The following is a 22120-nucleotide window of genomic DNA, read 5'->3' as shown; positions in this document are numbered from 1 at the left end:
TACTTGCAATGTTATACGTACGGAGGGGGCTTGTAGGCTTAAGCGTTCATGAATCCATCTTGAGGAGTCTGGATGTAGTAACTACAAGGAAATCAGAAAAAGTATTTAGAAAACTACTATGGAAATTTGCATCACAAATCACTGGTAAAGAGTGATTTTTAAGGTATGATTACATCAGTCCACGCCACTGGTAGGTGAAGCTGAAAAGTGCTTGAATGTCACATTCATATCTTCAGAATACCTGTGCTGTTTTTAAAAAGACTTCTTAAGCTATTTTTTATATCATATTGTATAAGATCCTATGAATAAGAATCACTTACCTCAAACTATACTCCCATTACCCTCTCAGAAAATCTTTGCTATTGGAACTCACCGATGTCTTTTTCTTAGTGGTAGGTGGTTTTCTACAACTTGAATAGTAGTTGAGGGTAGCATACTCCATCAAAGCAGCAAAGACAAATAAGAAGCAAACGGTCACGAAGAGGTCCATGGCTGTCACATAGGAAACACGAGGCAAGGACTTCCTCGCTATGGTGCTGAGTGTGGTCATGGTCAGCACTGTGGTTATGCCTGCACAGGGGACACATACGAAGTTGTGAAAGGGGCCACACAGAATCCCTCCATTCCAACACAGTGTTTTATTTTTATGTGACTACTTCTTGACATTGCATAAATAGAATACATTTAATTGTAATTTAATTTTGTAAGCAACATTTCCATAAATGTTTTATTATAGTCTTCACATTAACATTAAAATACCTGAATTAAGTTGATATCTTTCAGTTTATTCAGTTATTTTCTTACTGTTTGACATTTTGCCTCTTAAATATATTTTTAATGAATATACTAACTTTCCGTTAGTCCCTCATCTCACAGTTTTCTTCTGTGCCAATAAACCATTTCTTGTCTTCTTCTCTATGCAATTTGTAAACTCTTTTTCTTGAAGACTCAGCTGGAATACCACTTTTTCTGAGGCAAACGGCTTTGTAGTACCTCAGGCAGATCTGATAATATGTACAGCTTCACTATTCCCGTACCTTCTATGTACCTTACTCTTCTGCTTTTCACAGAGAATTGCGTTTGTCTTTGCAGTCTGTCTCCCTGAACAGACTTATGATCATTAGGAGAAAAACTGTATCTTGCTCATCTTATTTGCCTATTACCTAACATTGAGCTTAGCATTCTAGGCATTTCAATAAGTGCTTTGCATAAGTGTATTGATTCTTTGATTAATTAGTTAACTAATCACACTAGATTCAATCTATTTCATATATGTCGGCCAACACTAAAGATTTAATCAAAGTCTGTAGAAAAAAATTAGGAAAGAGTCATACATGTGATGGATAGTTTAGAAAGAAAAACAAGAAAAGTGAATGGAGTCTACTAAAATGAAGAGTGAAATAACTGGATGAGTACCATATGAAAAATTTAAGGCTATCTCTCCCCTAGATGAGCCCGCAGGAAATTAGTACGTGCTAGAGCTGTCAGACAGGCAGGCTAGTGACATAGACAACACAATCACAAGAATATGCATTTTAACAACACACCTCTGGTTCAAACGGAGTACTATAAAATACCTGCCAAGCAGCACTAATCAGGGACCAGGTATATGGGACAGATGCACACACATTAGGTACCACCTTTGCAGTTTGCATCCAATATACATTTTAGTGCCTCCCTGGCCTGGTAATCAGCAAGGGCCAATTGTAGAATGAGTCAAACAGCACAGCATAAACAGTTTTACCAGGGGTACAGGATAATGAACTAGAAGTCAGGGCCTTCAACCTTGCTCTGTGTCTTCTCAACATTTGGTCGTATGAAGTTACCTTGATTGAATCAGTTTCTTAAATCTGTTCAGTGAAAATAGAATGCCAGGCTCTCCTTGTTGTAGGTGAGCAAGTTGTCATACTTTTTGTAAAAATTCATTGTAAATTTGAAAAGTCTACACTGTTGGCAGGTATTTTTTTGAAAGAAGATTTCGTAATAAATATATGTCCAATTTAACTTTTTAAAAAAAGTGGTGACCATGTCATGTCTACAGAATTTGTAGGTAGGTAATTTTCACTAAATTTGGGTATTTTAACCTAATTTCTTCAAAATGTTTTTAATCTCATTTTTTCATTTTGGAACACCAGTTGCAGTTGTGTTTTACAACTTCATATTGTCCCAAAGATCACTGAGGCTCTGTTTATTCTTTTAAATCTTTTTAATCCCTCTCTTCTTATTAAATTTTATATGATGGTCTTCAATTATACGTGACCTTTTTTCCCCTGCCATTTTCAATCTGCCCTTAAGCTCATCTAGTGATTTTTTTTTCAATTTGACAATTATATATTTTATTCTAGAATTTCTTTTTTAATATACTACATTGGCTATTATCCATCTGGTCATCTGGTAATTCATTATTTGCTTTTAAATCCTTGAATATTGTAATCATAGCTGCTTTAAAGCCCATATCTGCTTATTCAACATCAGAGTTGCATTTTGATGTTGACTTTTTTCTTTGATTGAGTCACATTTACTTAATTCTTAGAAAGTCTAGTAATTTTTTTACTGTATACACAATATTGTAGATGGTACATAATAAAGAGCATTGACAGTTATCTCTTAAAAGAATGTTGAATGCTTTCTTATAATTGATTTACTGGTGGTTCTCTTTTATCTTGTCATAGAATGATTTAAGCTTTATCTAAAGTAGGCACAGCCATTCTGGTGTCTTAACCAAATATCGTGGTGTTAATGACATTTCTCCACTCTTCTGGTCTGTAACTCTATTAACTGCAAACACTGTATTTCTGATATCTTTGTCCTCTTAATGCCACAATGGCGACTCTTTGATAGGACTTTCATAGTCTCAAGTTGTGAGCTAGTCATTAAAGTCATGCTCACTATGACACCCGCATTTGTAGTTGTAAGGTCATAACCTCAAGAACAGTTACTAAATTTGTGTTATGCTTTTCCCAGCTGATTTACCAATTCTATCATGTATTTTCGGTTCAGCATGAAAAACTAGTATTGGAAGAGGATACCAAAGGCTAATTTTGCTCAAAAAGTACTTTTTTGTTAAACAAAGATTTTTAAAAAAACAACAGAAAATGTTCAATGTAATATAGGAGACTTTGTAAAGATTTTTAAATGTAAGCAGCTCATTTTCTCTGAAAGAAATTTTGGGGGAACTTCTATATTTTACATTGCCTGTATTAATAAATCAAAATATAGAAAGTTAGGCAAAATTCCTATCATAAAGAAAAACATATAAAACATGTTGCACATTTCTAAAACCACTGAAATTTTATGTTATATTAAGAGGACTTCGGATGCCAGAGAAAATTCATGAAAAGAAATTTTAGATTATGATAGTAGATAAGAAATATAGATAGAAAGATTATATAATCTTTTTATATCTAAAAAGTTTATATCTAGAAAGAATTATCATTTTCTTGTTTGTTGGTAAAGTGGTTCTAGACAAGCAGAACTTCTGTTCAAAGACTTGTTTTACTGATTTGTGTCATCAGTCCTCAAAGGTGTGTGGTAAATTCTTTTTCCATACACTGACATAATGAAACTTTTGAGTGTGGCAGGTTCCAGAATATGCCTACATTTTTATGATGACATCATCTTTAGAGCAGAGTGTCAGATGGTGCAGTTGATTTACTCTGAATCCCTAACCTCAACTTTTAAGGGGCATACATGGAACTCTACTGTCAGGAAGAACAGTCTAACTTGTCTACCTAAAAAAAACAAGCATGAATCAAGTAGCTTGCAAATTTGAGCTAGGCTTTTTATTGAAAGTATTTTCATGACTACTTCTATGTTAAAATTACACAAAATGGTAGCAAAGGTTTTTTGAAACTCACCTAATGCTGTTCTTGCTGGTGTAGCATCTTTTTTGATCCAAAATGATACCCAGGATAAAACCACAGTCAGTATACAAGGAATGTATGTTTGAATAGTGAAGTATCCCATTCTTCTACTCAATTCAAAATATATAGTCATGACAACATAATCACCTGTAATAAAATATTGTCAAAATTAACACAACATTCGTGTGTTAAAATAATTCAAAGAAATTATTTATTATAACTTATTTTGTTAGATGAATAATGGATAAATATATTCAAGTACAATATTCATCAAACTGGGGAAAGAGTGAAAATTCTGGTGCTCTTAAAAATTTATATCATATCCATGGTCATGTGAGGCATTTTACTGTAAAAGGTGCAAAAAGATACATATTAATTAGAGGTGATAGATATGCACATTTATTCCACAGCAGATCATTATCCAATGTTCAGTTCTTTGTTAAATGCTTAAAATCAAGGATAACAAATCAAATCTCAACCTTCAAGTAAATCCATTTTCATTTTGCTTTTTTACGGTAATAGAGCTATACATAAACGTTCAAATCTAAACTCCTGGAACAAATTTATATTTGTAGTATGAATTGAGGTTTATGGATCTTTATGTTTATTTTATTTTTATTTTATTTTTTTGCGGTACGCGGGCCTCTCACTGTTTTGGCCTCTCCCATTGCAGAGCACAGGCTCTCAGTGGCCATGGCTCACGGTACTAGCTGCTCCGTGGCCTGTGGGATCCTCCCAGACTGGGGCATGAACCAGTGTCCCCTGCATCGGCAGGCGGACTCTCAACCACTGCTCCACCAGGGAAGCCCTATGTGTAATATTTTTATATTTATTTTACGCTTCCATGACTAGGTACTTGAGCTGTGCCAAACCCAGAAAAACAGAAGAAATCCTTTTATGACATTCCACTCTATTCTTACTATTAATTCCCCAGAACACAGTCACTAGTCCCTTCCACCAGGAAGCCTACACAACCAACTGAACCAACATTAGCTACTGGGGACTGACACCAAAAACAACAGGAATTACCAACTTGTGGCCTCTGAAAAGGAGACCCCATACACAGTAAGTTAAACAGAATGAGAAGAGAGAGAAACACACAGCAGGTGAAGGAACAAGGCAAAAAGTCACAAGACGTAACAAATGAGGAGGAAATAGGCAGTCTACCTGAAAAAGAATTCAGAATAATGATAGTAAAGATGATCCAAAATCTTGTAAATAGAATGGAGAAAATACAAGAAACATTTAACAAGGAAATAGAACCATAAAGCAAACAAACAGTGATGAACAACACAATAAATGAAATTAAAGATTCTCTAGAAGGGATCAATAGCAAAATAACTGAGGCAGAAACACGGATCAGTAACCTGGAAGATAAAAGAGTGGAAATAACTACCATAGAGCAGAATAAAGAAAAACGACTGAAAAGAATTGAGGACAGTCTCAGAGACTTCTGGGACAAAATTAAACGCTCCAACATTCGAATTATAGGCATCACAGAAGAAGAGGAAAAGAAAGTGACTGAGAAAATATTTGAAGAGATTATAGTTGAAAATTTCCCTAATATGGAAAAGGAAATAGTTAAGTCCAGGAGCACAGAGAGTCCCATACAGAATAAATCCAGGGAGAAACATGCCAAGACACATATTAATCAAACTATCAAAAATTAAATAAAAGAAAAAAACCTTATATGCAGCAAGGGAGAAACAACAAATAACTTACAAGGGTATCCCCATAAGATTAACATTAAGATTAACAACTGATCTTTCAGCAGAAACTCTGCAAGCTAGAAGAGACTGGCTGGACATATTTAAAATGATGACAAGGAAAAACTACAAATAAAATTACCCAGCAAGGATCTCATTCAGATTTGCCAGAGAAAAGCCTTTACAGACAAGCAAAAGCTAAGAGAATTCAGCACCACCAAAACAGCTTTACAGCAAATGCTAAGAAAGGTCCCTAGGTTGGAAACACAAGTGAAGGAAAAGAAATACTATAAGAAACCCAAACAATTAAGAAAATGGTAAGAGGAACATACATATTGATAATTACCATAAATGTAAATGGATTAAATGCTCCAACCAAAAGACACAGTCTGGCTGAATGGATACAAAAACAAGACCTATATATATGCTGTCAACACAGGACTCACTTCAGACCTAGGGATACTAAAGAATGAAAGAGAGGGGATGGAAAAAGATATTCCATGCAAATAAAAATCAAAAAGAAGCTGGAGAAGAAATTCTCATATCAGAAAAAAATAGACTTTAAAACAAAGACTATTACAAATGAAAATAAATAAGGAAACACAAGCTTTAAATATATATTAAACAAGATGGACTTAATTGATAATTATAGGACATTCCATTAAAAAAGAAGAGAACACACATTGTTCTCAAGTACTCAAGGAACACTCTCCAGGATAGATCACATCTTGGGTCACAAATCAACCCTTGGTAAATTTAAGAAAAGTGAAATCGTATCAAGTATCTTTTCCGACCACAAGGCTGTGAGACTAGATATCAAGTACAGGAAAAGATCTGTGAAAAATACAAATGCGTGGATGTTAAACAATACAGTACTAATAACCAAGTGATCACTGAAGAAATTTAAGAGGAAATCAAAAAATACCTAGAAAAAAATGACAATGAAAACAAGACAACCCAAAACATATATGATGCAGTGAAAGAAATTCTAAGAGGGATGTCTATGGCAAAACAATCTTACCTTTAAGAAAAAGGAAACCTCTCAAATAAATAACAATCTTGCACCTAAAGCAATTAGAGAAAGAAGAACCAAAAACCCACAAAGTTAGCAGAAGGAAAGAAATCATGAAGATCAGATAAGAAATAAATGAAAAACAAATGAAGGAAATGACAGCAAAGATCAATAAAACTAAAAGCTGGTTCTTGGAGAAGATAAACAAAATAGATAATCCATTAGGCATACTCATCAAGAAAAAAAGGGAGAAGACTCAAATCAATAGAATTAGAAATGAAAAAGAAGTAACAACTGACATTGCAGAAATTCAAAGGAAAATGAGCGATTACTACAAACAACTATATGGTAATGAAAAGGACGACCTGGAAGAAATGGAAAAATTCTTAGAATGGAACAAACCTTCAGAGACTTAACAAGGCAGAAATAGAAAATATGAGTAGAACAATCACAAGCACTGAAATTGAAACTGTGATTAAAAATCTTCCAACAAACACAATCCCAGGACCAGATGGCTTCACAGGCAAATTCTAGCAAACATTTAGAGAAGACTAAAACCTATCCTTCTCAAACTCGTCTAAAATATAGCAGAGAGAGGAACACACCTAAACATTCTACGAGTCCACAATCACCCTGATACCAAAACCAGACAAAGATGTCACAAAGAAAGAAACATACAGGCCAATATAACTAATGAACGTAGACATAAAAATCCTCAACAAAATACTAACAAACAGAATCCAACAGCACATTAAAAGGATCATACACCATGATCAAGTGGTGTTTATTGCAGGAAGCAAGGATTCTTCAATATAGGCAAAGCAATCAATGTGATACATCACATTAACAAATTGATGAGAAAAACAGTATGATGATCTCTATAGATGCAGAGGAAGCTTTCAAAAAATTCAAAACCCATTTATGATAAAAAAAAACCCTTCAAAAAGTAGACATAGAGGGAACTTTCCTCAACATAATAAAGGCCATATATGACAAACACACAGCCAACATCGTCCACTATGGTGAAAAACTGAAACCATTTCCTCTAAGTTCAGGAACAAAACAATATTGCCCAGTATCATCACTATTATTTAGTATAGCTCTGGAAGTTTTTGCCACAGCAATTGGAGAAGAAAAAAAATAAAAGCAATTCAATTCGGAAAAGAAGAAGCAAACAGTTCACTGTTTGCAGATGACATGATACTATACATAGAGAATCCTAAAGATGGTACCAGAAAAGTACTGAGCTAATTAATGTTTGGTCAAGTCACAGGATACAAACTTAATGCACAGAAATCTCTTGCATTCCAATACACTAATAATGAAAAATCTGAAAGTGAAATTAAGAAAAAACTTCCATTTACCATTGAAACAAAAAGAATGAAATATCTAAGAATAAACCTACTTAAGGAGAAAAAAGACCTGTATGCAGAAAATTATAAGACACTGAAGAGAAATTAAAGATGACCCAAATAGATGGAGAGATATACCATGTTCTCAGATAGGAAAAATCAATGTCGTGAAAAATGACTATACCACCCAAAGCAATCTACAGATTCAATGCAATCCCTAGCAAACTACCACTGGCATTTTTCACAGAACTAGAACAAATAATTTCACAATTTGTATGGAAATAAAAAAGATCCCGATCCTGAGAACGAACAATGGAGCTGGAGGAATCAGGCTCCCTGACTTCAGACTATACTGCAAAGTTACAGTAATCAAGACAGTTTAGTACTGGCACCAAAACAGAAATAAAGATCAGTGGAACAGGATAAAAAACCCACACACATATGGTCACCTTATCTTCCATAATCAGGCAAGGTATACAGTGGAAAAAAGACAGACTCTTCAATAAGTTGTGCTGGGAAAACTGGACAGCTACATGTAAAAGTATGAGATTAGAACACTCCCTAACACCATACACAAAAATAAACTCAAAATGGATTGAAGACCTAAATGTTAGGCCAGACTGTCAAACTCTAGAGGAAACAGGCAGAACAGTCTATGACATAAATCACAGTAAGGTCCTTTTTGACCTACCTCCTAGAGAAATGGACCTAAAAACTAAAATAAATAAATAGGACCTAATGAAACAAAGGCTTTTGCACAGCAAAGGAAACCATAAACAAGATGAAAAGACAAACCCTCAGAATGGGAGAAAATATTTGCAAATGTAGCAACTGACAGAGGATTAATCTCCAAAATTTACAAGTAGCTCATGCAGCTCAATATCAAAAAGACAAATATTCCTATCCAAAAATGGACAGGAGACCTAAATAGACATTTCTCCCAAGAAGATATACAGATTGCCAACAAACCCATGTAAGAATGATCAATATCATTAATCATTAGAGAAATGCAAATCCAAACTACAATGCAATATCATCTCACACTGTTCGGAATGGGCATCATCAAAAAATCTACAAACAATTAATGCTGGATTGGGTGTGGAGAAAAGGAAACCTTTTGCACTGTTGGTGGGAATGTAAATTGATACAGCCACTATGGAGAACAGTATGGAGGTTCCTCAAAGAACTGAAAGTAGAACTACCATATGACCCAGCAATCCCACTACTGGGCATATATCCTGAGAAAACCCCAATTTAAAAAGAGTTATGTACCAAAATGTTCTTTGCAGCTATATGTACAATAGCCAGGACATGGAAGCAACCTAAGTGCCCGTCAACCGATGAATGGATAAAGAAAATTTGGCACATATATACAATGGAATATTATTCCCCCTTAAAAAGAAACAAAATTGAGTTATTTGTAGTGAGGTGGATGAACCTAGAGTCTGTCATAGAGTGAAGTAAGTCAGAAAGAGAAAAACAAATATCGTATGCTAACACACGTATGTGGAATAGTAAAAAATGTTTTGAAAAACCTAGGGACAAGAGGGGAATAAAGACACAGACTTACTAGAGAATAGACTTGCGGATACGGGGAGGGGGATGGGTAAGCTGAGACAAAGTGAGAAGGTGGCATGGATATAAATACACTACCAAACGTAAAATAGATAGCTAGTGGGAAGCAGTCGCATGGCACAGAGAAATTAGCTCGGTGCTTTGTGATCACCTAGAGGCTTGGGTTAGGCAGGGTTGGAGGGACGGAGACGCAAGAGGGAAGAGATATGGTGGTATATGTGTATGTATAATTGATTCTTTTTATAAAGCAAAAACTAACACAGCATTGTAAGCAATTATACTCCAATAAAGATGATTTTTTAAAAAAGAAATACACAGTGATAAGATTCAACATTATTTGAAGTTTCATACATAAATAGGAGAAAGCTAGATAAAAATACCAGATGGAGACCATCCTTCTGTCAATGCCTATACATTCCACTGACTTCATGAAAAGACTCTTTGCCATGAGTGAGAAAAAGAATTTCAGGAAGACATCTCCTATTCATAAAAAACTGTCCTAGGGTTTCCCTGGTGAAGCAGTAGTTAGGAATCCGCCTGCCAATGCAGAGGACATGGGTTCGAGCCCTGGTCCGGCAAGATCCCTCATGCCACGGAACAACTAAACCCATGCGCTCTAGAGCCTGGGAGGCACAAGTACTGAAGCGTGCCCTCTAAGAGCTTGTGCTCTGCAACAAGAGAAGCCACTACATTGAGAAGCCTGCTCACCGACATAAATAGTCTTCACTCTCCACCACTAGGGAAAGCCCAGGCACAGCAACGAAGACCTAACACAACCAAAACTTTTAAAAATAAAAAAAAACTCTCCTAATTTCTTCTGTCTTCCCTGCAATTGAGCCCAACCTAATGTCTATTATGTTGCTGTATCCGTTCCTAGTTTACTCATTAATCTCTTATGTTCACCATATTTTTCTAGTGAGACTGAAAGCTCCTTGCTGCCAGTGAATGTTTTCCATAATTTTCTTAACCCTCAATAGTACATAAATGACTCCGGCTACTACCTCAGTTCCACCGGTCCCTCCATTTGCCACTTCCCTTTCTCTTAAGGTTAATTTTAAAACAAGTTGTGTTCAACCTGCCTCACATTTCCTTTAACATCATCTTGCTTACAACAATAGAAAAGGAATAGCAGTATCAATGTTTGACATTCAAATGTTAGAACAATCACCCAGTTTGGTTACCCTCTTTTGCACTGCCTTACACCCCGAAGGTCTGCTAGTTCATTTCAAACTCTCCAGGAATGTAATTACATTATTAACGTAAGTGACTCATATCTGGGTAAAAGCGTCCCCCAAACATGTCCCTTTATGTAGTTTCCACAGTATATTTAAATAAATTATGATCTTCCATTCCTTTAACCTTATCAATATTTAATATTTAAACATAAATGTCATTTCTCACCTTTACCATTGTGACATTTGTGGAATTTTCTTTTCTCTGCTGATCAGATAGTTTTTAAGACCTTTCTCCATGTGTAAAGGCAGCAGGTCTTTCACACCCATGGGTTTCACATGCCCAGATTCAAACAACCGTGGATCGAAAATATTTGAAAAATATTTTTTCCAAAAGTTAAAAAAAAGCAAACTTGAATTTGCCTTACGTGAAAAAGGACAATTGAACCTTGAGCAACAGGAGTTAGGGACACCAACCCTCCACTCAGTTGAAACTACATATATACGTGTTCTTCAGTATATATGGTTCCCTGATTCCTTCATATCTGAGGTTCTGCATATAGGGATTCAACTAACTGGGATTGTGTAGTACTGTAGTATTTACTACAAAAAAATCAAAATATAAGTGAACATGTGCAGTTTAAACTGTGTTGTTCAAGGGTCAACTATTTACATAGCATTCATATTCTACTTACAATTATTTAGCATTTACTTTGTATTTGGAATTATAAGTAATTTAGAGATGATTTAAAGTATACAGGAAGATGTAAGTTAAATGCACATACTATGCCATTTTAAGTAACAGGCTTGAGCAACTGGGATTTTGATATCTTTAGGAGTCTTTTAACGGATCCCCATGGATATCAAGGGTCACCTATAGTTCTCTATTTAGAATTCTATCAAGAATTCAGACTGTTCTATAAAGATAGTTACCCTAATATTAGAAGTTATACTTAACTTAGTCATATGAAACAAATTATTGAGTTTTAAAAGCCAATAAATTAGTCATATTAACAAATAACTAGATCAACAGAAAAGCTGACTTGAAACCAATCTACTCTCCAAGCCCTGTCAGAAAACAACTAACTGCAAAATAGTGGACCATAGATTCCTATAGTGGAAATTACCAAAAAACAAAAGCCATAAAAAAAAATGTATTTAAATATATTAATGAAGCATGTCTTTGTATCTAGATACGTGTTATAGTATGTATATAGTGATCACTTAATAAGATAAAATTTGTGGATATTGTTCAATATATTGAAAGAGAAACAAAGTTTAAGACAATGTTTAAAGGAAAGGAAGAAGCTAGAAATGAAAACTCAAAGGACATTTCATGCTAGCTCCTTTTATTTGTGAATTATCTATAATATGTGATGTTCATTGTGTATATTGTAAGTTGTAGAACTCTCACACGTAGGAACTTGGTTTATATAAATCTGGTCAGGGATGAGAATCTTAGTTAGGTTTATAGACCTAATGTCAACACAGTCTCAATTTAAAGATATAAGATAATCTGGTCACCCTTTCCCCAATCCCAGTTAAAACATTAAACATTTTTGAGTTTTGAACCAGCTGTTTTGCCTCAAATATCACTTAAGAATCATGGTGGTCCGAATATAATTATTTTAAAATATTCACAGGAAGATATTATACATGCTATAGTCATCAGGGGGAAAAATCGGATTTTTTTTTTTTTAGAACTACACTTCTGTAAGTTAATTCCTACCTGCAGATGTTTTCACAATTTCTGTGGTGTTTCTGAGCCCCATGAAGTCAAACTGATAAAGCCGCCAGGATTTCTGATCAGCTGCCTCAACTGAATTTTTTCTCCATCTATAAATCATTTCTTCTTTGGGATAGCCATCTGAAAATGCAGAAAAAAGGTTAACACTTGAAAGATGTATGTTTGTAAAGCATTAATGTCAAAATTATAATTCTGATCATTTAATAGGAGCTGAAATTTTAGTCCATATTTAATCTCTAAAGTTTCCTCATATGCATTGAAACTCCAAAAATGAATGGGCAAAGGCCACCTAACCCATAAGGTTTCTACTGCAGATCTTCACAATCAGCAAGATGTTCCCAGCCACAAGACTTTCCATCGTCTGTATAGACACAACACATATCTTTCACTGTGGAAGGCTTGTTTATAGATGACCTTCAAAGAATGGACTTGAAAGTACTGGTCAGAGTCTCACTAGCTGCTAAACACCAGGATCTAACAACCTGGATCACACCCACCAGACCTTCAACCTTTTTCCAAAACTTTGTCCAGATCTCAGGAGAGGAGAATTTACTTTTTTCATTATCAACTTTTATTATAAATAGCTTTTATTATTTCTAACATATTTATTTATTTTTTATTATTGAAGTATAGTTGATGTACAATATGCCATAAGTGTACAGTATAAAGGTTCACAATTTTTTTTTTTTTTTTTTGTGGTACGCGGGCCTCTCACTGTTGTGACCTCTCCCATTGCGGAGCACAGGCTCCAGACGCAAGGCTCAGTGGCCATGGCTCACAGGCCCAGCCGCTCCGCGGCATGTGGGATCTTCCCGGACTGGGGCACGAACCCATGTCCCCTGCAACGGCAGGCGGACTCTCAACCACTGCGCCACCAGGGAAGCCCAAGGTTCACAATTTTTATAGGTGATAGTTATAAACTACATTTATAGTTATAAGATACTGGCTATATTTCCTGTGCTGTACAATATATCCTTGTAACATACAAAACAGTTTATACCGTTTGATTCACTAACTTCTATTGTCCTCATTTCCTTCTCCCCACTGATAACCACTAGTGTGTCCTCTGTGTCTGCTTCTCTTCTGTTATATTCACTAGTTTGTTGTATTTTTTAAATTCTGCACTTAAGTGATATCATTCATGCAGCATTTGTTTTTCTCTCTCTGACTTATTTCACTTAGCATAATACCTTTAAGAAAGGCAATAAAGACTTGAGAGGTCAACTGACTCTTAGTTATGCTCTTTTAGTCTCCAGTTCTGATCAGTTTGACATTTTCCTGAGACCATTACCCAGCTTGTTAGTTACTCTAGAAAGCAAGATATTTTGGTGCTCTAGGCTCAGTGTGGGCAACATGCCCAGATCTGGGTGTCTTGGGTAAGGGTTCTACCCCACTCCTACTGGTACTGTTAGCAGGGGTCTTTTGGCTCCCTAAGCCCAAGCTAGAGATTGGCCCGATGCCTGCTTTTCAACTCCTGGATCCCCTTTCTGAACAGCACTTGAGACCACACCTTTAACTCTCTGATGTAATAGAGCACAAGCATACTTCCTGCTTTCTAACTGTGGATTGCTCTGTGGAATTATTGTCAACATTGCAAGGATACTTACGTGCTCTCCCCTAACTGGACAAAGTTGACATCAAGGCATTAGACTCAGCATGAAGTAACCAAACATTTTACTTTATCTCTTCATTAAACTATCAGATTATAAAATTATAAAAGGTACTTTATGCTACAATTCTTTCTTTTTTGCTTTGTTTTGTTAAACAGCTTTATTAAGATATAAAAGTCACACATTTAACATTCAAGTTCAGTGTTTTTTACTATACTCTCAGAGTGGTGCAACTTTCACATTAATCTAATTTTAGACTATTTTTAATCATTGCAAAATGTAACCCTAGTCATTAGAATTCACTCCCAACTCCACTTCCTTAACACATATCATGCATCGCACCCAGACCTAGACAACCACTAATATATTTTCTGTCCATAAGTTTGCCTATTCTGGGCAATTCATATAAATTGAGTATACAACCTGTTATCTTTTATAACTTTCTTTACTTAGCATAATGTATTCAAGGTTCACTCACACTGTAGCACATGTCAGTACTTCATACCTATTTATTTCTCAATAATATTCTGCTGTATGGATATGCATATTTTTTAATCTATTTGTCATTTGATAGATATTTTGGCTGATCAGTTTTACACTATCATGAATAACTCTGTTAGGAACATTGTGTACAAGATTTTGTGTCAATATGTTTTCAGTTTTCTTCAGTATATAGTTAACAGTGGAACTATTGGTCATGGGTTTACTCTATATTTAATACTTCTCCAACAGTCATAGAGGTGTCAGGTTGTAATATTGTTTAATTTGCATTTCCCAAATGGTTGTTGCTACTGAGAATCTTTCCATGGATTTATTGGTCATATGTATGACTAGTTTACTAGGGTATGTTCAAATCTTTTGCTCATTTTTAAATTGGTTCTTTTTTCATATTTTGGAGTTTTAAGAGCTGTGTATTTTGCATTCAAATCCTTTATCAGATATATGTTTTACAAATATTTTCTGCCATTATGTGGCTTGTCTTTTTATTCTCTATCCTTCATTTTTCAAAGAGAGTTTTATTATTTATAAAATAATTGAGGCAGACTTTTCCCTTATGCACTTTGAAGATGTCATGTAACTGTCTTTTGGCTCCTATGGTATCTGATGGGAAATCTGCTATTAATCATATTGAAACTTTAAAATGGTACATTATTTTTCTCTTGCCTATTTCAAAATTTTCTCTGACTTTTGTCAATATGACTATGATATGATAAGTGTGGATCTCTTTGAATTAATTGAAGTTTGTTGAGATTCTTGGATGCATAGACTACTCCTCTAGGACTCCTACTAATTGTATGTTGGTGATCATAATGTGGCATAGGTTTATGAGTTTTGATACACGTTTTTCCTTTTTTTTTCATTTTTTTCCTGTCATTGGATAAAATCTACTGACCTGTCTTCAAGTTTGTTAATCCTTTGTTCTGTCTACTCAAATCTACTTGTTATAGTTTCCTTTAATTTTTGGACATGGGTTGCTTTAGTTCTTCAAAAGTATTTAAAATAAGTGACTTAAGGTCTTTGTCAAGTACATCTAACATCTGGGATTCTTCAAGGATGGCTTCTACTGACAGATTTTATTCCTGGTTATGTGGCATGCTTTCTTGTTTGTAGGTTTTTGTAAATGTTGATCAAAAATGTCTGGAAACCAGACATTTTACCTTTTTGATAATATATTGTAACAACACTGGTATCAAAACCCTCTGTGCACACCAGTGTTTGTTATTTGTCTTGTTGGGATCTGTGTGTGAAAGCATGACTTCAAACAATTTATGAGAAAGCCTTAGCTTTAATTCCTGTGTGTGGGAAATTTCCGCAAGGCCAGAGGTGAGTGATAGGGGTCTTTCCTGGACATGCAAACAGTCCTGCACATGTGTCTTGTGTTCTTCTAAGTCTTTGGGGATTCACTGGTGCTTTTCAAAGTTCCTTGTGATCATCCAGTTCTCTAGGTCTTCCTTTTAATTGTTTCATTTTGGGGGGAGAAAGTTGGACTCCTTTGCATCAACTGTAGGCAGATCTGACATTAGCGGAAAATTTCTATTTTTCTAAGATTCCTGGAGAATGTTTTTTCCTGAGCTGAGCTCTGAGTCAAAAGAAATAACCACAAAACCTTGGGAATGGAGATTTTCCAAGTACTGCTAAGTGTTGAAAAATATTGACTGTACTCTGGATATAGAGTTCTGGGAAGATAAAAAGGGAATAACCCAAGTTGACATGCACAGGCTTCATTGTCTTTTTGAGGTTCAGAAATTTTCCTTAGATAATTCTGAGGTGTCTTTTATTTACTCTTCATAAATCATATTGTTCTGAAATGGTTGGTATTAGTTGTTATGTCAGTATTTTCACAGCTTTCATGGGAGAATGGTCACTGAGGTCCTCACACCACCATTCCAAAGTTGATTTCCTTATGCTGTAATCATGTTAACAAATGGTGGGTCCTACTTGTTGAGCACCAGTGGTTTTAATTGGACTTTTACATACTTTTTCCTTTAAATTTTAACGTCTTCTTTCTAGACTGATCTGAGCATTGTAACGTTAATTTGTCCAGGGCCAAACAGTTCAAGATTGATGAAACTGCATAACAAAGCCAGGTCTGTAAAAACCCAAGGGCTTCTCTCAGCTCTTTCCTACCTGACTTTTCTTTCTATAAAACCTCTATTAGTATTTATTTCTAGTTCACAAGACCTCCCTTCCATAAAAGAAGACTCAATAGTAATGGGTTAATAAAATAATACCTAATATTTTCTATAAAATGTAATTACATTTAAATTAACCATACTCTTTAAAGATGCATGCAGTCATCATCAGCGTTATATAATCATCACCATCATCATAACCACCACCACCACCACATATTGCTATCATATATAACTGTAATCATGTGCCAGGTTCCAAGGCCTGTCAATATACTAGGTCTCACAACAATCTTAGTGACATACGCATTTTCTCCATTTTACAAATGAGAAAGCTTGAGGCACAGAGACTCAGTAATACACGTATGGCAGAGCCAGATAACAAACATAGATCATCTGACATTAAGGTCTATCTACTCACTCACTGCATTACACTGGTCTCCACTTCTGATTGTATGTTCCAGAAAGCCAAGTTCCTCAACATATAAGGAGTTTCTTCAAGAATACTCTATCATAAAGAACACCAGCCACCCTTTCATAAACCCACTTTTCTCGAGTAGTATGGTGATTGCTTTCCAAACTGCATGCTCTCTTGAACTTTGTGGAAACACAGATAATGTAGGTTTTTTCAGAAGAAAATTAATAAAAGTTGTCAATACTCAAAAAATAGTCTATCAGCTGTGTTTTTCCCAAAATCTGATATAAACATCTTTGTTATTTGGGGGCATTTTATTAAACACTTCTTACAGTTGAGAAAGCTTCAAAGCTATTGATGAATGCCAACACCAAGGCAGTGAATTCCTTGGAGCAGAGTTGAATGACAAATTAAAAATGCTTGATGATAATAAAATTATCAGCAAATACAACATGGAAATGAAAAAGTATCATTGCTAATGTTTTAGTGAGGCTGTGGACTGCTCCCTGACTTTTCCTTCCAACTCCCTGAGTGCTCTCCATCTGCTTTGCATTTCTTCTCCCTCTTTGTAGCCAGTAAATGCTAGGAACCCAGCCCTCCATCCTGAACCCTAAGATCTACACTTTCTCTACAGGTGGCTGTATTCAGTACCATGGTGTTAAATACCAAGGACCTGTGGATGATTGTCACATTTTTATCTCTCATCTAGGCTCTTCTGACCTAAAATTACATCTTCCAAGTGAGTTGCTCAGAATCTCCACTTGTATGTCTAACAGGAATCATAATCACATCGTTCCATCTCCAACATGCTTCAGATTGTCCTCAAAACTATTCCCTATCTCAGTGAATGGTAAACTTACAGGCCCAGTGTTCAAGCAAAATTAAGGTATTTTATACTTAGAAACAAATGACAATGAAAATACTATGACTCATAACTTTTGGGATGCAAGAAAAGCAGTTCTAAGAGGGAAGTTTATAGCAATAAAATCCTACATCAAGAAACAAGAAACATCTCAAATAAACAACCTAACCTAAAGCAGTTAGAGGAAAAAGAACCAAAAACCCCCACAGTTAGCAAGGGGAGAAATCATAAAGATCAGATCAGAAATGAATGAAAAAGAAAGAAACAATAACAAAGATCATTAAAACTAAAAGCTGGATATCTGAGAAGATAAACAATATTGGCCAACCCTTAGCCAGACTCATCAAGAAAAAAAGGGAGAAGACTCAAATCAATGAAATTAGAAATGTAATAGAAGTAACAGCTGATACTGCAGAAATACAAAGGATCATGAGAGATAAATACAAGCAGCTATATGCTAATAAAATGGACAACCTGGAAGAAATGGGCAAATTCTTAGAAGAGCACAACCTTCTGAGACTCAACCAGGAAGAAATAGAAAATATTAACAGACCAATCGCAAGCACTGAAATTGAGACTTTGGTTAAAAATCTTCGAACAAACAAAAGCCCAGGACCAGATGGCTTTACAGGAGAATTCTATCAAACTGTTACAAAAGAGCTAACACCCATCCTTCTCAAACTCTTCCAAAATATAGCAGACAAAAGAACACTCTCCAACTCATTCCACGAGACCACATCACTCTGATAACAAAACCAGACATGTCACAAAGAAAGAAACTACAGGCCAATATCACTGATGAATATAGATGCAAAAATCCTCAACAAAATACTAGCAAACAGAATCCAACAGCACATTAATAGGATCAGACACCATGATCCAGTGGGGTTTATCCCAGGAATGCAAGGATACTTCAATATACAAAAATCAATCAATGTAATAAACCATATTAAAAAATTAGAGAAAAACAATATGACCATCTCAATAGATGCAGAAAAAGCTTTTAACAAAATTCAACACCAATTACGATAAATACTCCCCAGAAAGTGGGCATAGAGGGAAACTACCTCAACATAATCAGGGCCATATATGACAAACCCACAGCAAGTATGATACTCAATGGTGAAAAACCAAAAACATTTCCTCTAAGATCAGGAATAAGACAAGGATATCCACTCTCGCCACTCTTATTCAACATAGTTTTTGAATTTTTAGCCACAGTAATCAGAGAAGAAAAAGAAATAAAAGGAATACAAATTGGAAAGAAGACATAAAACTGTAACTGTTTGCAGATGATATGATACTATACATAGAAAATCCCAAAGAAGCCACCAGAAAACTACTAACTAATCAATTAATTTGATAAGGTTGCAGGATACAATATTAATGCACAGAAATCTCTTGAATTCCTATACATCAACAACCAAAAATCAGAAAGGGAAATTAAGATAACACTCCCATTCACCACTGCAACAAAAAGAGTAAAATACCTAGGAATAAACCTGCTTAAGGAGGTGAAAGACATACTCATAAAAACTATAAAACACTGATGAAAAAAATCTAAGATGACATACACAGGTGCAGAAATATACCATATTCTTAGATTGGAAGAATCAATATTGTGAAAATGACTATACTACCCAAAGCAATCTACAGATTCAAAGCAATCCATATTAAACAACCAAGGGCATTCTTCACAGAATTAGAATAAAAAATTATTTTAATTCATATGGAAACACAAAAGACCCTGAATAGCCAAGGCAATCTTGAGAAAGGAAAACAGACTTGGAGGAATCAGGCTTGGAAAGCTGGACACCTACATGTGAAAGAAAGAAATTAGAACACTCCCTAACACCATACACTAAAATAAACTCTAAATGGATTAAACACTTAAATGTAAGACCAGACACTATAAATTTCTTTCTTTTTATAGAGAAACATAGGGAAAATACTTTTTTACATAAACCATGGCAAGATCTTTTTAGACCTACCTCCTAGAGTAACGGAAGTATAACAAATATAAACCAAAAGGAACTAATTAAACTTAAAAGCTTTTGCAGAACAAAGGAAACCATAAACAAGACAAAAAGACAACATTCAGAATGGGAGAAAATATTTGCCGATGAAACAACAGAGGACTAATCTGAAAAATATACAAACAGCTCACGGAGTTCAATATCAAAAAAGCAAACAATCTAGTTTAAAAAAATGGGCAGAAGACCTAAATAGACATTTCACCAAAGATGACATACAGATGGCCAAGACACACCTGAAAAGATGCTCAACAGCACTAATTATCACAGAAATGCAAATCAAAACTACAATGAGGTGTCACCTCACACCGGTCAGAATGGCTATTATCAAAATATCCATAAACAGTAAATGCTGGAAAAGGTGTGGTGAAAGAGAACCCGCCTGCACTGTTGGTGGGAATGTAAATTGATACATTCCCACCATAATAGGAACATAATGGAAATACAGTATGGGGTTTCCTTAAAAACTAAAACTAGAACCACCATACTATGCAGGAATCCCACTACTGGGCATATGCCGTGAGGGTAATCCCACCTGACAGAATACATAATGGAAAACAGTATGGAGTTTCTTTTAAAAACTAAACTTGAACCACGATACTACCCAGGAATCCCACAACTGGGCATATACCCTGAGAAAACCATAATTCAAAAAGAATCATGTACCTCAATATTCGCTGCAGCTCTTGTTACAATAGCCAGGACATGGAACCAACCTAGATGTCCATCGACAGACGAACGGATAAAGAAACTGTGGCAAATATATACAATGGAATATTAGCCATAAAAAGAAACGAAGTTGAGTTATTTGTACTGAAGTGGATGGACCTAGAGTTTGTCATACAGAGTGAAGTCAGAAAGAGAAAAGCAAATACCGTATGCTAACACATATATACGGAATCTAAAAAAAAAAAAAGGTTCTGATGAACCTAGGGGCAGGACAGGAATAAAGACGCAAACGTGTAGAATGGACTTGGGGACACAGGGAGGGGGAAGGGTAAGCTGGGACAAAGTGAGAGAGTAGCATTGACATATATACTCTACCAAATATAAAATAGCTAGAAGGAAGCAACCTCATATCACAGGGACATCAGCTCGGTGCTTTGTCCCACCTAGAGGGGTGGGATAGGGAGGGTGGGAGGGAGAAACAACAAGGTGGAGATATGGGGATCTATGTATATGTATAGCTGACTCACTTTATTATACAGAAGAAACCAACACAACACTGTATAGCAACTATACTTCAATAAACACGTTAATATATATATATAAACAGCTCATACAATTTAATCAAAAAATCAAAATTTTAAAATGAGCAGAAGACTTGAAATTTTTACAAAGAAGAGATACAGATGACGAACAGGCATATGAAAATGCTCAACATCACAAATCATGAGAGAAATGCAAATCAAAACCACAATGAGATATCACCTGACAGTTGCCAGAATGGCTATCTCCAAAAAGATCACAAATAACAAATTTTGGTGAGTATGTGGAGTAAAGGGAACACTTGTACACTATTGGTAAATTGGTGCAGCCACTGGGGAAACAGTAGACCGTTTCCTCCAATAACTAAAAATTGAACTATCATATGATCCAGCAATTCCATTATTGGGCATATATTCAAAGAAAACTACTTCTAAAAGATACATGGACCTCAAGGTTCATAACAGCATTATTTATAATAAACAAGGTATGGAAACAAATTGTTTCCTTTAACAAATGAATGAATAAGAAAGATGAGGTATGTATGCATAACTATCTATATCTACCTATACACACACACACACACACACACACACACAGATATATTGTACAGCGCAGGAAGTATAGCCATTACTTTACGATAACTTTAAAGGGAGTAGAGTCTATAAAAATATTGAATCATTATGTTGTTCACGCTGAAACTAATATAATATACTAAACCAACTATACTTCATTGATAAATAATAAACACTCAATGAAAATAATATAAACATTATTATGAACTTCTTCATTGCCAGGGCTTTATGAAGCTGTTTACATGCTTTTTATTTTTGCTTTTTTTTTTTTTGCGGTATGTGGGCCTCTCACTATTGTGGCCTCTCCCGCACAGGCTCCGGACACGCAGGTTCAGTGGCCATGGCTCACGGGTCCAGCTACT

At 35.3% G+C, this 22120-nt stretch overlaps 1 protein-coding gene across 1 annotated transcript in view; it reads right to left on the bottom strand.

Annotated features, from left to right (window-relative positions):
- Positions 1-22120, bottom strand: part of GABRG3 (gamma-aminobutyric acid type A receptor subunit gamma3) — a gene marked incomplete at both ends in the record, with an annotated part of 443214 nt that overhangs the window by 13777 nt on the left and 407317 nt on the right. Inside the window, 4 exons of the mRNA XM_082619044.1 lie at positions 22-81; positions 374-570; positions 3858-4010; positions 12410-12547. Coding sequence (XP_082475170.1) covers positions 22-81; positions 374-570; positions 3858-4010; positions 12410-12547 — 548 coding nt within the window. The remainder of the gene's footprint in view (positions 1-21; positions 82-373; positions 571-3857; positions 4011-12409; positions 12548-22120) is intronic.

The sequence above is a fragment of the Mesoplodon mirus genome (genome assembly GCF_964341445.2).
Source record: "Mesoplodon mirus genome assembly, chromosome: 4".
NCBI classification, from domain to species: domain Eukaryota; kingdom Metazoa; phylum Chordata; class Mammalia; order Artiodactyla; family Ziphiidae; genus Mesoplodon; species Mesoplodon mirus.
This window is presented reverse-complemented; position numbering and strand designations above follow the sequence as displayed.